This window comes from Crotalus tigris, unplaced genomic scaffold (assembly GCF_016545835.1).
Source record: "Crotalus tigris isolate CLP2741 ecotype Arizona unplaced genomic scaffold, ASM1654583v1 scf7180000024437.13266115, whole genome shotgun sequence".
NCBI lineage: Eukaryota > Metazoa > Chordata > Lepidosauria > Squamata > Viperidae > Crotalus > Crotalus tigris.
Window position 1 is genome coordinate 6,218,983 of NW_024100606.1, and position 15,258 is coordinate 6,234,240.

Here is a 15,258-nt window from a genome sequence, read left to right on the forward strand (position 1 = left end):
CTTTTAGGAGTCTACAAAATCAAAATTATTTTCTACTCTATGTTGAAAAACAATTCAGTATTAAAATTCCATCAAACAATTATAAGAAATAGTACCATTTTAATTTTTAACAAAGAAAATATAAATAAATATAATTCATACAAATAAAGCTCTTTGGGGGCTTTCTATCATTTTTTAAAATGCGAAGGGCCTTAGAGAGAAAATATGCTTAAGAAACAAGAACTGTCCTAGAGAATCTTATAAAGTACATTTTGTTTCCTCTGATATTTAATACTATATGAAACTACTATGAAGGATCTTGCAGGTCTGGTGTTGATTATATATTATCATATTATGGTTAATTGTACAGTCAGCCAGATGTTTAGACTGGATTTGGCATTTTTATTCACCTTTCAAATTCCTCCTAAGGACCTGGGGCAAGCAAATGTTGTTATTTCATTATTTCATTTCACTCATTGCAAGATATAAGCTGTTCCAAATAAAGCTACTTTTTGCAATTGACTGGTGGTCATTTTGTCAATGCCAAGAGTACTCAAGTGGTACTCCAAATGTTTTGGAATTGTATCCACAGAGCTTATAACTCTCAGTTCTATTTTTATTTCTTTTGCCACAATCGTTCTATTTCTATTTGCAGGTCTTTGTATTTTGTGATTTTCTCCAATTCTTTTTTTTTTCTATTTTGCTGCTTCCAAGTATTGCAATATCCATTATCCAGATTTCACTGTCTTTCTTATCAGTAACTGTTAAGGCTTTGTTGTTTATTATGTGTGGATAATCTATAGTTAGATTCACAGACTAAGACTAATGGACTAATTCAAGTCCTAACCAGATTCTAAGAATTATTAAAGTAGTATTTAAGAATATAGGCAATTCCAGGCAGGATGTTTTTTAGTAAAAATAGGAAATTTGGATCTGATTAAAATCAATATTTCCAGATATTGAGAAAGTCCTTAATAACTAAAGTCAGTGCATTATTTTTATTCTTATATATCTATATAAATTCTGGACAATACCAATACTGCTTTTATAAGAACTGCATTTACTATTGGTCTCTTTCCAAATGTTATTAAAGGTGCACGGTATCACTATGTGTCCTAGGCCTCCATATCTTTGAGATGCCAATTCCAGGTAAATACTATTCGAGCAGAAGAGTACTATTCTTGCTTCCTGAGAGTGGTAGCATAAAGGTAAACATTCTTTCCAGGGGGGGGTCTTCTCTCTAGAACAGCTGGACCACGCCCACTCCCGCACCAGGGAAGAGAGACTCCTACTCTCATAATCTTTTAGTTTGTCAAGGCTTATTTTTTCTAGAATGATCTTGATTAATTAGTGGGGCTGTTGCTGGATTGCAGGATATAGTTGATCATTGTTTACTGCTTAATGTATTATTCTATAATAATAATAATAACAACAACAACAACAACAATAATAATAATAATAACGTGGCAGTGCCTGGAGACAGCAGAATAGACGAGAAAGAACTGGAGAAGATAACAAAATACAAAGACCTAAAAATAGAAATAGAAAGACTGTGGCAAAAGCAAGCAAGGGTAGTACCAATAGTCATAGGCGCCTGGGGTGCAATCCCAAAACAACTGGAGCACCACTTGAACACCATTGGCATTGATAAATTCACTATTAGTCAATTGCAAAAGGCGGCCTTACTAGGAACTGCTTCCATCCTGCGACGATATCTGTAATACCATCAAACATCCACATCTGCCTATCCCAGGTCCTGGGTAAGGACTCGATAGGTAGACAAAATGCCAAATCCAGTCTGAACATCTGGCTGACTGTGCGATGATCAATAACAACAACAATAATAATAACGTTGAAGGGACCTTGGAGGTCATCTAATCCAACCCCCTGCTCGAGCAGGAAACCCTATACCATTTTGGCAAATGGCTGTCCAGTCTCTTTTTAAAAACTTCCAGTGTTGGAGCATTCACCGTTTATGGAGGCAGGCTGTTCCACTGGTTAATTTTTCTAACTGTCAGGAAGTTTCTCCTTAATTCTAGGTTGCTTCTCTCCTTGATTAGTTTCCATCCGTTGCTTCTTGTCCTGCCTGCAGGTGCTTTGGAGAATAGCTTGACTCCCTCTTCTTTGTAGCAGCCCCTGAGATATTGGAACACTGCTATCATGTCCCTCCTCGTCCTTCTCTTCATTAAACTAGACATACCCAATTCCAGCAACCCTTCCTTATATGCTTTAGTCTCCAGTCCCCTAATCATCTTTGTTGCTCTTCTCTGTACTCTTTCTAGAGTCTCAATATCTTTTTTCTGTTTGTTTTTTTGTTATTATCTATATCTATGAGATGTATTTCACTTGAAGGCCACTGGATAAAAATAGTATAAACAAAGTTGCACGTCTCTGGGGGAAAGTTTAAAAAAAAAGTAAAGGCAGCAGTTGATTGAAAGCTCACTCCTTTTTGAAAATGCATTGTGTTGAGTCCTTCGCGAAATGGCAAGACACGAGAAGCAGTTGTAGTTCTCAGGAAACTTCTTTATTCATGTTTTCAGCTTACAGTTAGAAGACACCAACAACGCCCAAACTCCTGGCCTCTTATATAGGCCATCCCCGGGTAAATCTGTAACTTTTGGCGCGCCAGCACTTGCGCATGCGCACAAGTACTGGCGACAGCCTGTCTGGTCCCGGGCAGCCTGCACCTGCCGGAACCGTTTGCAATGCCCCGAGCCTGCTTGCACAGGCTCAGGACATAACACCCCTTCCCCCCGGGCTAAAACTATTCCTTATACCATAATAACACATAACTCATTTCTGTAGTGTAGTGCCATGCTCCCAATACCATCGGCCTCCGTGCCTCTATTGTTACTGGCTCTGTTTTGCCAATAGTGTTATGTAATCTTCTAAGTACTTAGGAGATTTCCTCGCTCTCTGTGACCTCCTAAGCTCTGGGTGCTCGCCACGTACCCCTTGACTGAGGGATGATGCGTGCCTGTCCCCCCTGTTTCGCCCTGGGGATTCCCAAGGACTGTGCTCCACTGCCTGGCCTGCTTGCTTGCCCACCGGGCTCGTCAGGCCAGGGCTTCTTCCAGTGTGTGACCTGGTTGTCCCGCCTAGCTGTAGGCTCTCTGGCCCTTCTAAGTGACTGTCACTGTTGGGCGTTTCTGTAGAACCTCCTAGGTCCATCCAAGACCTGTCAGGAGGCTGTCTGTCCCCTGAATCCCGTTCTGTGTTCGGGCTTGTGTGGGTTTCAGTATTGTCCCAAAACTCAGTTGTCCCCTGAGTGGAGTCAGAGGTATTGTAGTCGGGATTTGGTTCCTAGACCACCTCCCTATGTGTTTGCCCCCTTCTAGGGATAGGGTTGAAGTCAGCCAACTAGGAGGAGTGTGTGCCAGCTCTCTTGCAGGGAATGGATTGTTGGGATGCTCCCGGGTATTCTCTCTGACTGGAGCACTGAGTGATGCGGGTGAGAAGTGATCATGCCCCCAGGGTGACTCCCTGGCTGGAGTAGGCATTGATGCCTGGGTTCTAGTTGGGCTCCATGACTTCCTGTTGGGAGCAATTGCGGACTCTCGGGATGGGCTGATTGTGGCTTCCCCATTGATAATGGGCATCATTCCATGCCCCTCCCTTTGCCCAAAGGGCTCCCCCTCCCCCCTGGAAAAGACCCAGGAGTCTCAGCGGGAAGGTCCCATCTAGGGCGAAGTTGGTCAATGTGCCGACGCAGGACACGACCGTGTCCAGGGATACCTCGTAGGATAGAGGACCTGTGACCCTGGATATAGATGCGGGGACCCATGTATGACCAGGCCCGTAATTACGAGTCCAAACCGGGGCACCCACAAGTAGTTGTCTAGGTGCCCTGGGGTGTGAGACAGAAGGAGGCAGTCTGTCCGGATGCAACCGGTCAAGCTTGGTAGTCAGTTTGCGCCCCCAACGAAGTTCAGCTGGGCTTCTCCCTGTAGAAGTGGACGGTGTGGTGCGATAAGAAAGGAGGAAGTCAGCCAACCTGTGATGCCAGTCTCCGTAGGTGAGTTTCTTCAAGGCGTCCTTGGTGATGCGCACCATGCGTTCAGCCATACCGTTGGTGGACGGGTGGAAGGGTGCAGAGGTGGCATGACGAATCATGTTAGCCTGCAAGAAAGCTTGGAATTCGGAGGAAGTGAATTGAGGGCCGTTGTCAGACACAATGACGTCTGGGAGCCCGTGTGCAGCAAAAATCCCCCTCAGTACCTGAATAGTCTTTGCAGCGGTGGTGGATGAGACAGGTACAACCTCAAGCCATTTTGAATGGCTGTCAACGAGGACCAAGAAGAATTGACCCTGAAAGGGCCCAGCGTAGTCAATGTGCACCCTAGACCATGGAGACTGTGTTTCCTCCCATCTATGCACAGGAGCTTGGGGCATTTCAGGGCGCGAGCGTTGACAAAGGTGGCATGCATGCACCTTAGCTTCAATGTCTTTGTCTAGGCCAGGCCACCACAAGTGGCTGCGCGCAAGAGCCTTCATTCGTACAATGCCAGGATGACCCTCGTGGAGGGAACCTAAGACCCTAGTCCTCATTGAGGTGGGAATGACAACTCTGCTTCCCCAAAGCAGACAACCCTGAGAGGTGGACAACTCGTTCCTTTTAGACCAGAAACTCTGAAACTCAGGACTAGGACAGTGCTCAGGCCATCCAGACAAAACCCAAGAAAGGACACGTGAAAGTGTGTGATCTGTGCCCGATTCAGCGGCTACATCCCTGGCATTCAGGGGAGACTCGGGCAAGGCTTGGATAGAGAGAATATTGATAGCTGGCGCAGGGTCAGCTTCTATTACCGGCAGGGGTAATCTACTGAGGCCATCAGCATGGCCCATTTCCTTCCCAGGCTTGTGAAGTAGGGAAAAATCATATGCAGACAAAAAGATAGACCACCTGAGCATCCTGGGGGAGATGATTTGGGGGGTTTGTTTACGTGTGGTAAACAGTCCCAGCAAAGGCTTATGGTCAGTGAAGACCGTGAAATGCCTACCATATAAAAAATCATGGAATTTTTTAATTCCAGCAACAACAGCTAAGGCCTCCCTGTCTATTTGAGCATAGTTGCGCTCAGCTGAAGACAATGTCCTGGAGTAATATGCAACAGGAACCTGAGTTCCATCAGACCTGAGGTGGCTCATTACAGCTCCTACCCCGTAAGGGGAAGCATCACAAGTGATGCACACAGGAAAGGACTCATTGAAGTGTGCAAGTACACTGTTAGAAGTGAGCAAGGCTTTGACCTCATTGAAACTTGCCTCATGTGTTTTGACCACTGCCACACTGCCTGTTTATCTAATAGCCTGTGAAGAGGCTCAGCTACACTAGCCTTATGTGTGAGAAAGGAATTGTAGAAATTCAGAAGGCCCAGGAAAGCCTGTAGTTCGGCCTTAGACTTTGGCCTAGGGGCTTGCATAATGGCTTTTAGTTTGGATTCAGCAGGGTGAATCCCCGCAGCATCAATTTTGAACCCCAGAAACCCTGTGGAAGGCACCCCAATTTTACATTTGTCCTTCTTGAGTTTGAGTCCCGTTTTCCTGAACCTTAACAGGACAGCCCTTAACCTTTCAGCTAGAATGTGTGTGGCGTCTCCTGCAATTAAGACATCATCAAAATAGGGGCAAACCCCTGGTATACCCCGTAGTGTGTTTTCCATTATGCTTTGGAAAATCCCAGGAGCGACATTTACTCCAAATTGAAGTCTCTTTACCTTGAAAGCTCCTCTGTGGGTCACAATAGTCTGAGCTATAGCAGCATCATCATCAACAGGCAGCTGTTGATATGCTTGAGCTAGGTCAAGCTTTGCAAAAACACGCCCCCCCCCCCTTGAGGGAGGCCAGAATATGACTGACCACAGGAACAGGATAGGCATGTTGCTGCAATGTCTTATTCAGAGTGCATTTGTAATCAGCACAGATGCAAATGTCCCCATTTGCTTTGAGCGGCGTGACAATGGGGGTTTCCCAGGGACTGGAGTCAACAGGTTCCAGAATTCCTTGTTGGATCAGTTTATCCAACTCAGTGTCAATTTTAGTCTTTAAAGTAAAAGGGACCCTTCTTGCTTTAATTCTAATGGGAGTGACAGTGGGGTCTAGCTTTAAGGACACAGGAGGTCCTTTGAACGTGCCCAGCTGGGGGCTGAAAACATCTGCAAATTCTTTGCAGACTTCCTGTAGGTCGAGTGTTTGTAGGCTGTTGAGCCCTGTGACGTGTATTCCCAAGGCCTCAAACCAATCGAGTCCTATGAGACTCGTTCGTTCACCTCCTACTACTAATATGTCTAGTGGACCTTCAAAATCTTTATACTGTACGTTAAGGGTGGCCTCCCCCTTAACACACACTCTGGAGTTTTGAAAGTCTGTTAACACAATATCAGAAGGCCTCAGCTTGGCCTGAGTTCCACTACCAGAACAAATCTTCCTAAACGTTTGCATGGAAATGATTGAAAGGGCAGACCCCGTATCCAGTTCCATAGCTAATGGAACCCCTTGTAGCTTCATCTTAAGTGACAGCTTTTTCTTAATTGGCTTGTGTGTGCCTGTCCTATAGATGCTTCTTCGCGAAGCGCAAAACCCCACCCTATTCTGGCTGGGGACCCTGGTACCTTTCAGGCGCAATTCTTCCTGAGGTTGTACCTTCTGACGGCCCAGGCACACAGCTGCAATGTGTCCTTGTTTTCCGCACGCCCGGCAGATAGCGGAGCGGAACTTGCAGCCGGTTCTCTTGTGGCGACCTCCACAACCGATGCACTTGGGGAGAGCTGAAGAGCTTCCTCTTGGTTTTCCTTCTTTTGTGGGGTAGAGACGGTCCACTTCCTCGTCCGGATCCTCCTCGGAGTTTCTTTGGACTTCTTCCTGGTGCACGGATGCAGCATCTGGACTGTTTCTGATCGGCCGCATGTTCTTGATGGCACCGCCCGCTGCTTCTTCTGCGGTGACCTCTCTCAAGGCATCTTGGAAAGACAAGTCCTCCTTGGCGAAAAGTCTCTGTTGCAACTCTCGATGCCTTAGCCCGCATACAAACCAGTCCCTCAGTCATTCTTCGAGGTCCTTGAACTCGCAATGTTTGGCGGTTTTCCTCAGTGCGGCGATGTACTCCTTGGCCGATTCTCCGGGTCGTTGATCCCTCTGCTCGAAGGTGTGGCGCCACGCAATGACGGACATCTTAGGCTGGAAGTGCTCCTTCAGTAGCTTTTTTAGATCTGCGTAGCTGACAGAGTCTAAAGGAACAGGTGCTGCAAGGTTCTCAGCGATTTCGAATGCGTCTTGACCGCAAACGCACAGCAGGGTGGCAGCCTTCAAACTTTCTTCCCTCACTTGGTTCACTTTGAGGTAGTTTTCCACCCTGGCTGCGTAGGACTCCCTGGATGTGAGACATCGAATTCCGAAAGCCTTCCAATCTTTGCCATTTTTGTATCAGGAAGGGTCTATCAGCCAGCCTACCCCCGAATGCACGCTGGATTGGCGGGTAGCTGCCGAGTCAACGCCGTTCCTGCCACTCAGGACTCACTCGGGTAAGCTTACACCTTTTTGTTGATGTAAGGCAATCCCACCTTCGTCGCCAGTGTTGAGTCCTTCGCGAAATGGCAAGACACGAGAAGCAGTTGTAGTTCTCAGGAAACTTCTTTATTCATGTTTTAAGCTTACAGTTAGAAGACACCAACAACGCCCAAACTCCTGGCCTCTTATATAGGCCATCCCCGGGTAAATCTGTAACTTTTGGCGCGCCAGCACTTGCGCATGCACACAAATACTGGCAACAGCCTGTCTGGTCCCGGGCAGCCTGCACCTGCCGGAACCGTTTGCAATGCCCCGAGCCTGCTTGCACAGGCTCAGGACATAACACATTGCATGCGTGACAGAAATAAAAAAGGGACAGAGTTTCAATCAAATGGGTACAATCACTATATTGACTTTCTTGATCCCTTGGATACCCTGTGAAATATCCCTTTGAAGCCGTTTTGAGAGGCATCCATTACCTCTAAAGGCAAAGCAGTTGTGCCTCGTTTTGGCAGCATCCTCAAGCAGCCCAATAGCTAGAGGAGATTTTTGCACAGAAACTTTTCTCAGCATTTAAAATCACTCACTGTAAGTACTGGAAAATGCCTCTGCACAGAAGAAAAGACTCCTTTAACTAATGGAATTGCCAGGTGAGGTTTCATGGTGGTGCCAAATGCATCAATGAGATAAATACAGTTCGCACCACTTGAGCAGAATAGGTAGCTAATTTTTTGTTGCCCAGGCCCAGAACAGACTTCCGGAAGTGGCATCCACCCAGAGAACTGGTTGTTCACATATTTGAATCCTACCACTGGATAAATAGTGACTCTCTTGCATACTGAAGCCCATGGGTTCCTTGGGGATTGAAATTCCCCAAGTCCAGTGGTGGGGTGGAATTCCCCAAGTCCACAATGGACTGCTCTTGGGAGCACTGTCCATTGAGCCCTAGGCCAAGCAGCTGGAGTAGCCTGAGTGCCAGAGGCCAGAGCTGCCTCCATGGCAAACCCCCTTTCTGCGGACTCCCTGTTTGGAGCAATAGCTGAAGCCTGGGGATGTTGGAGAGACCGTGGTCCCCAATCATAATTGTAGGTCCTCCTCTCCCCCAAGAGCCAAGCCAGGAGCAGAAGAGTTGCTGGGAAGCCTCCAGTGCAGTTGGTCAATGTGACGTCAGATCACACGACCATCGTCCAAGGCCACTTTGTATGACAGCGGCCCAGAGACATTGCATACCACTGCTGTGATCCAGAGATGTCCTGGTCCATAGTTTCTTGCCAAGACCGGATCGCCCACTTGTAGTCTCCTAGGTGCCCACGGCTGTGACACCTGTGAAGCCACCTGGTCTGGGTGCAATCTGTCCAGTTTCGTGATGAGGCGGCGACCCCAGCGGAGTTCAGCTGGGCTCTTTCCAGCAGCTGTGCAAGGGGTGGTGCAGTGGCACAGAAGAAAGTCCGCTAACCTGTGATGCCAGGTCCCATGAGTGATCCTCTTTAAGGCATCCTTGGTTGTGCACATGATTCGTTCAGCCTGTCCGTTGGAAGCTGGATGGAATGGTGCAGATGTGGCATGCCGGATCATGTTGGCCTGGAGGAATGCCTTGAACTCAAACAACGTGAATTGGGGCCCGTTGTCGGAGAGAAGGACATCTGGAAGTCCATGTGCGATGAAGATCCCTCTCAGCACCTGGATGGTCCTAGCAGTAGTAGTGGAGGAGACAGGCATGACCTCTAGCCACTTGGAATGGCTGTCCATGAGAATTAAGAAGAATTGCCCCTGAAAGTGCGCAGCGTAGTCGATATGGACCCTCGACCATGGGGTACGAGTCTCCTCCTACCTATGAACTGGGGCCTGGGGCATCTCCAGCCTTGACTGTTGACAAACAGTGCACCCTTGGACCTGGGCCTCAACGTCTTTGCCGAGCCCAGGCCACCAAAGATGGCTGTGTGCTAACGCCTTCATCCAGACTATTCCCGGATGTCCCTCATGCAGAGACTGCAGGACTCTAGTCCTCAGTGTGGTTGGGATTACTATTCAGCTACCCCATAGGACACACCCCTTGAAGGTGGAAATCTCATGCTTCCTCTGCCAGAAGCTCTGGAATTCTGAGCCTGGACATATGTCAGGCCATCCAGACAACGCCCGGGTCAGCATGTGTGTTAGCGTGTGATCGGTGGCTGTTTCTGCAGCCACATCCCTAGCATGAGAGGAGATTCAGGCAAGTCCTGAATAGACAGGATGCGGTTGGCAGGTGCTGGATCTGCCTCTATCTGCTGTAATGGCAACCTGCTGAGACCATCTGCATGACCCATTTCTTTGCCTGGCTTGTGAACCAGTGTATGGTCATATGCAGACAGGAAGATAGACCACCTCAGCATTTGTGGAGATATTATGTGTGGGGTTTGTTTGTTTGTTATGAACAACCCCAGCAGTGGCTTATGATCTGTAAAGACCGTGAAGTGGTGGCCGTATACGAAGTCATGGAACTTCTTTATGCCAGCCACTATGGCTAAGGCTTCCCTATCTATCTGTGCATAATTGCGTTCAGCTGATGATAGGGTTTTAGAGTAGTATGCTATTGAGACTTGCGTTCCATCAGCCTTCAAGTGACTTAACACAGCCCCAATCCCATAAAGGGGTGCATCACAGGCGATGCACACTGGCAAGTTCTCACTGAAGTGCGCGAGGACCGCATTTGAAGAGAGCAAGGCCTTGACCTCTTTGAAGCTCTTTTCATGTGCTTGTGTCCACTGCCAAGGGGCCTGTTTGTCCAAGAGCCGGTGTAACGGCTCAGCCATTGCAGCCTTGTGAGGAAGGAATGAGTGGTAAAAATTTAGCAGTCCCAGAAAGGCCTGAAGTTCACCCTTGGATTTGGGGCTTGGGGCCTACTGAATTGCTTGCAGCTTGGATTCAGCAGGGTGGATGCCCTGAGCATCAATGAGGAATCCTAAAAACTCCATGGAGGTAACCCCGATCTTGCACTATGTCTTGCTTAAGCTTCAGCCCCGCGTGGCAGAAACGTAGCAAAACGGCTCTCAGCCTTTTGGCTAAATTGTCAGCTGAGTCCCCAGCGATGAGGATATTGTCAAAGTATGGGCAAATGCCAGGGATATTTCAGAGCGTTCGCTCCATTACACTCTGGAAGATGCCGGGGACCACGTTTACTCCAAATTGCAATCTTTTTACCTTGAATGCTCCCCTGTGAGTCACTATCGTTTGGGCCTCGGCCATTTCCTCATCAACTGGCAATTGTTGATAGGCCTGAGCCAGGTCAAGCTTAGCAAAGATCTGGCCCCCCTTGAGGGAGGCTAGAATGTGACTAGCCACTGGTACTGGGTACGAATGCTGCTGCAGCGCTTTGTTAAGCGTGCACTTGTAGTCTGCACAGATTCGGACTTCACCATTGGCCTTCAGTGGTGTAACTATGGGTGTTTCCCATGGACTACTGTCCACAGGCTCTAAGATACCCTGCTGAATCAGTTTATCCAGCTCTGCATCTATTTTTCCCTTTAAGGCAAAGGGCACCCTGTGTGGCTTGATTCTAATAGGGGCTATGGCTGGGTCTAGCCTCAGAGAAATAGGAGGGCCTTTGTAGGAGCCAAGTTCTGGACTAAACACATCTGCAAACTCCTTGCAGACCCCAGACAGTCCTGTTGTTTGCACGCTGTGTATTCCAGTCACCTGAATTCCCAGGGCCTCAAACCAGTCAAGTCCAATGAAACTTGTACAGTCTCCCTCAACCACAACTACATCCAGTAGCCCCTCAAAATTCCTATGCTGCACCTTGAGTGTGGCCTCATTCCTCATGTTGACTCTGGAATTTTGGAAATCTGTGAGGATGAGGTTTGATGGCCTGAGTTTCACCCGTAGGCCGCTTCTGCTGCAGACCTTGTTAAAGGTGTCTAGGGAGATGATCGATAGAGCAGACCCAGTGTCCAGTTCCATCGACAAGGGGACCCCTTGCAACTTCACGTCAATGTGAAGCTTCTTCCTAAGTGGCCTGTGGACCCCTGTTCTAAAAGCACTCCTATGTGACACGCAGAAGCCCATCCTGTTCTGGCTGGGGACCCTGATACCTTTCTGAGGCAATTCTTCTGGGTAATGTTCCTTCTGGCGACCCAAACAGACAGGCAATGTGCCTTCTCCCTGGAGTCTGATGCAGCTGGTCCACTTCCAATTCTGGATCCTGTTTGGATTCTTCGTGAGCAACCTCTTGATGGACGGTGGCTGGAACTTGAGGGGGCTTGGCGAGCCGCAAGGCCTTCACAGCTCCGCCTGCTGCTTCTTCGGCTGAAACTTCCCTCAGGGCATCTTGGAACGTGAGGCCTTCCTTTGCGAAGAGCTTCTGCTGCAACTCCTGGCTTCGCAGGCCACAGACCAGCCGATCTCTCAGTTTCTCCTCCAAGTCTTTGAATTCGCAGGGCCTAGCTGCTTGTTGCAAGGCTGCAACAAACTCTGCTGTGGACTCACCAGGCCTCTGATCCCTCTGCTCGAACACGTGTTGCCAGGCAATCACTGAGAGCTTGGGTTCAAAATGCTCTCGAAGCATCCTCTTCAATTCTGTGTAGGTGATTGATTCCAATGGTGCTGGGGTGACCAGATTCTCCGCAAGTCTCACACACACAGAGCAGCATGGCAGCTTTGAGGTCATCTTCACGAATTTGATTCACCCGGAGATAATTCTCCACCAGGGCCACTACGAGCTCCAGCGTTCTGGGTGAGCTGTGTCAAACTTGAAAGCCAGCCTATCTTTGCCATCGTTTCAGCCCAGAAACTTTGTCCACACTTCCTGCTGCAAGGATTGAGAAGGGGTCCCCTCACTTCCAGCATCTCAGTGGTGGCAGGCTAAGTCAATCTCCAGGAGCCACACTTCTCTGAGCTGCAAGCCCCCCTGTGGTGAGTCAGCTTGGCTTCCTAATCTGTTTGTCTTGCAGGCATCCCACCTTCATCGCCAATGTTCTGTTTCAGGAAAAGAGGCATTGAGACGAAGCAACGAGTTCCAACAGTTCTCCTTTATTGCAAACACCAACAGAACAGGTTTTAAAATAGTGTGTCCCCTTTTATAGCCTCCTGCACAATACCTTGCTGGCCAATCATTGCAAAGGATCTTTTCCCACCGTGCGTGTGCACGCAAGGCTGGGAGCAGCCTTTCTTGTCCCGGGCATCCACATGGTCTGCCCGGGCCAATTGCTGCAGCCTGTGCCTCCCGGCTCAGGATATAATACAATCTTTAGAGCTTAGTAAACAACACGTTGTCTGGGTTCACATATTTAACATTAACTTCTTCAATATAAATCTATTCAGTACTGCTGATCCTCCTTTCTTCCCCATATTTTTTCATTTTCCCCTCATTACATGGTTACAATTCTTGGTAATATTGATGTATACAAAGTTCGATATAAACATCTTCATTATATTTTACTAATATTATACAAATAACCATAATATCAATTCATAAATCAATATCCTGTTTTTCATGCTCTTGTTAAAGTTTGATTTCACATCAATATTTGAAGTATTATTGTCAGTTATGATTTTCTTAGTATTAATTACAGTTATATAACTAAAAATTTTATTCATACCAATCCTCTTCTTATTTTCATATTTCCCATATCAGAAGAAGAAAAAAATGCTATTATAATTCTAAATCATATCTTTCATTATAAAAGTCTAATTATATCTAAGGGTCATCCGTTCTTTTAATCATATTCAAACAAGTATTTAAACATATAATGGCTCCTCTAATAGGTCAAATCTTTTATTTTTTAATCTAACTCTAGCTTAGCAAGAGTCAAAATGTTAAAGTGTTTAGAAATTACTTTTAAATATTCCAGATTTCTTTGGAAATCAAGGAGGGCTGAATAGACTTTAGATTGATAAGTATGCCAAATGCCTGAGAAAAAGGATCCCAAACATTCAGGAAGCATTGTTTAAGGAAGTAGTGAAGCAATTTCAGCTTATTAGATGTAATTTAGCGTCACTTTCTTGCATAACTTTTTCACCATACAGGAAACTGATTTTCTCCCCTCACCAATTGAAGGCAACCTGAGAGATTATTAAAAATCTCTTCATCAAACTGCTGTCACTCAAACATCAAAAGAATGATGAGTGGGCTATGACAGTCCTTTGAGCAGTGCCTCAATGAACTTTTTAAAACCTCAGAACTTTAGAAAAAACATGGGAACATGACAGGCCCTAACTGTAAATACCTAGATAGTTCAAGGCAGTGCTTTTTTTGTAAAAATAAAAGGTGCCGGAACTCACACATGTCATACAACCCACATTGCCTACTCTACAAGGTTCCATCCAAAAAAGGTGCCGGATATTCTGGGTATTCTATGACAAAAAAAAAAGCCCTGGTTCAAGGCACATACAACTTGTATAATTCAAACTTGTAAGTAAACATACATAAGATAAAATTGCACAAAACAACCAATAGCTACTTGTTCAGATATAATTTTACAGAATGTTCAAAAGTGCTTTCCCCAATTTAGTGCTCTCTGAGAATGTGAAATAACAACTGTCATTAACTGATTTTCAAATTACTTAATAGCAATGGTAATAAAACTACTTTTTACACCTACAGTGAAGAAAATTTGGATAACCAAGAATTTGAATTTAAATGAAAAGACTGTGACCTTACTTTATTTCTGGTAAATTTTAGAGTCTGTATTTGCTCGAAGGGCCTGTTTAATTTGATGTACAATCCATTTCTTCTTAGGTACAAATTACAAAAAAGTTTGTGCATTAATTCATATAAATATATTTCTAATTTTCTACATGCTTTCTAGAGAACCAGTTTGGTGTAGTGCACCACTTCATCAGAAGCATGGAATGGTTAAACTGATATAAAGATTTGAAAAAGATTGGGAGAAGAAAGTGTAGTTATACAGATATAAGCTGCATGGGAGACTGATTATAAATAACTCATCAATTAGCAATTGAAATATGTTAAAAACTAATGGTTGTTAGAACAGCTTGAATGTTTTTAATGCCTATGAGTTTAGTAGTCTCTTATTCTTTAATGCCAGGGCGGTTACACAGTTCTAAAATGGCAACTTTTGAAATCTATTACAAGAGATTAAAATGCTCTGATATTACTTGCTTTGAGTACTAATGTCCATTAATTCTTTTGCAGAAAATTTGGCCTGTTTGTGCTATCTAGTACCTGGAGGGATATTGTCAGCTGATTACAGCGTTTATCACATTTGAGGAAAAGCATGTGAAAATGCCTCTAATTTCATGTGTATGATTGTTCATGCCTGTGATGGTGTTGATGTAATTGAAGGGATAAAGTAAATATCTTAATTTCTTGCAGGATCCAAATTTCATCAACAACCTTTGTGTAAAGGGTTTCAGAAGTAGGACTTGATTAGCTATTGTTGGGGAAGCATGTGCGTGCCTATGTTATTGCCCAGGGTAAAGTAGATATAGGTGAGTATAAGACACACAGTGAGATGGCAGGGTTTGTTGTGTTGCCATCAGTGAAGATGTTCTTGATGATTTGAAATCCATATTTGTAGGTATATTGGTATACAGTGCCTTCATATCCATTGCAGTTAAAATAGTATTCTTAAAAGTCCTGGTGTTTTTATGTAATTGAAAGTGCTAATGATATAAGATTTGGGCAAAGAGTATATGAAACCTGATATTACAGTGTAATGTTTCTAATGCTTGACCCAATGGTAAAGTCTGGATTACCTAATTTGGGTATTTTAAGAAACAGATGACAGATACCTGGTTGGGATTCCTGGAGTATTGATACAGTCTTGTATGTCT

At 45.6% G+C, this 15,258-nt stretch overlaps 1 protein-coding gene and 1 pseudogene across 1 annotated transcript; both read right to left on the bottom strand.

The window, feature by feature from the left end:
• Positions 1–3,861: 3,861 nt before the first annotated feature.
• Positions 3,862–6,474, bottom strand: LOC120302696 (uncharacterized protein K02A2.6-like; the record flags this gene model as incomplete). The annotated part of the gene is made up of 4 exons (XM_039331520.1): positions 3,862–3,895; positions 3,998–4,947; positions 5,586–5,731; positions 5,799–6,474. Coding segments are annotated over 4 exons (1,806 nt in total), but the record flags the coding sequence as incomplete, so codon positions are not given.
• A 2,355-nt stretch (positions 6,475–8,829) lies between these two features.
• On the bottom strand, positions 8,830–9,687 carry LOC120302767 (annotated as a pseudogene).
• Positions 9,688–15,258: the final 5,571 nt, after the last annotated feature.